This window comes from Ictidomys tridecemlineatus, chromosome 5 (genome assembly GCF_052094955.1).
Source record: "Ictidomys tridecemlineatus isolate mIctTri1 chromosome 5, mIctTri1.hap1, whole genome shotgun sequence".
Taxonomy (NCBI): Eukaryota; Metazoa; Chordata; class Mammalia; order Rodentia; family Sciuridae; genus Ictidomys; species Ictidomys tridecemlineatus.
Window position 1 is genome coordinate 46925673 of NC_135481.1, and position 1775 is coordinate 46927447.

General features: G+C 40.2%; 1 protein-coding gene across 1 annotated transcript; it reads left to right on the forward strand.

Annotated features, from left to right (window-relative positions):
* The first annotated feature begins 285 nt into the window (after positions 1–285).
* LOC144377630 (olfactory receptor 4F21-like) lies at positions 286–1221 on the forward strand. The gene has a single exon (XM_078049030.1). The coding sequence runs from the start codon at positions 286–288 to the stop codon at positions 1219–1221; it is 936 nt and encodes a 311-aa protein (XP_077905156.1).
* Positions 1222–1775: the final 554 nt, after the last annotated feature.

Here is a 1775-nt window from a genome sequence, read left to right on the forward strand (position 1 = left end):
GAACTGCAACATGAGGCCTCATACCCAGGGCTGTGCCTCCTGGGTAATGGTTTGACACTCACATGCCTAGTACATTGGAGTGATTTGCCACTCAGATGCCCTTGAATTTTACCATGTACTTATTCCATGCACTTGTCCCCGCTGTTCAGTGATTTCTAACTCTCATATCTTTAACCCATAGCATAGATTAGCAGGACTAATGAGGAGTACATTTTATACCACTGGATCTGACTCTTTCTCATTTTTATCCACAGATATTTGAAAACAACTTTACTGCCCAAGTCAATGGAAGGACTGAATGATTCTGTGGTCTCTGAGTTTGTGTTGCTGGGACTCTCTGGTTCATGGGAAATTAAAGTTTTTCTCAAGCTGACATTCTCATTGCTGTACTTAGGGATCATACTGGGAAATCTCTTCATCGTCTTTTTGGTAATCACTGATTCTCACTTACATTCTCCTATGTACTTCCTGCTGGCCAACCTGTCCCTCAATGATGTGGGACTGTCTTCCATAACAGTTCCCAAGATGGTCACAGACCTGTTAAAGGAGAAGAAAGTAATTTCTTTCCAAAGCTGTATGGCACAGGTATGCTTCATCCATATCATGGGAGGAACAGAAATGGTGCTGCTCATAGCCATGGCATTTGACAGGTATGCAGCCATCTGTAAGCCCCTCCACTACTTGAACATTATGAGCCCGAAGAAATGCATTTTATTTGTCGTCATTAGCTGGGTAACTGGAACGATCCATTCTATTTCTCAATTTTCTCTGATTGTGAACTTGCCTTTTTGTGGTCCTAATACCATAGACAGCTTTTACTGTGACTTCCCCAGGGTCATACAACTTGCATGCTCAGATTCAGCCATGTTTGAGTTTCTTGGAACTGCCAACAGTGGATTCATGAGCCTGATCACCTTCTTGCTGCTCCTCCTTTCCTATGTCTTCATTTTGGTCACTGTCTGGAAAAGTTCCTCTGGGGACTTGTCCAAGGCTCTTGGTACATTGTCAGCTCACATCACTGTGGTGGTTCTCTATTTCACTCCATGCATATTTATCTACATGTGGCCTTTCCCAGAATCATCAGTTGATAAATACATGTTTATAGTTGACTTTACTGTCACCCCTGCCTTAAATCCCATCGTATATACATTAAGAAACAAAGATGTAAAAACAGCAATAAAAAGACTGAAAAAGCAGCATCATTATGACAGATTATGCTGACCAAGTTTGTTGTTGAGAGCTCAGGAACTGTTTTCACCTACGTGATGGACCCTTCCCCATAGGTATCTGGTATTTAAAGTGCTTACTTGACAGAGGTCTGTACCTTGCCGATCTTCTCCTATCTATACTAGGACTATGTCTACTTCTCTACAGAATTTACTCCCTGCTTTCTGCTGACATCAGAAAAAAATCCAATGTGTCATGAGTTTCTTTAGGAGGCAGAAATAATGTGTATAAACAATGTTGTATGATTTAACTTGTGATCATAAGTCTGAATATAATGATATTCCCTCTGTTTCCCATTGAGTTTTCAAATAACTGTTGAATATCAGGTCACCTTACAATAAATGGTTATATATTTGGGACTAGTAGATCTATTCAGTTACTTAGATCAAATCCCTCCTAATAAAACCTGATACAAATTTTAAATGAGTGTAGTTTATTTGGAGACTAAATTTTGGACACATCATTGGGAAGTGGTATTGAGAAGGGAGGTATGCGCATGTGGAAAAGCATACTGGGATACAATCCTCAATTGGCCCTTTAGGAGACTA

Excerpts from the sequence above, each read along its gene's own strand:
- LOC144377630 (XM_078049030.1), top strand. The coding sequence starts at position 286 with ATGGAAGGACTGAATGATTCTGTGGTCTCTGAGTTTGTGTTGCTGGGA.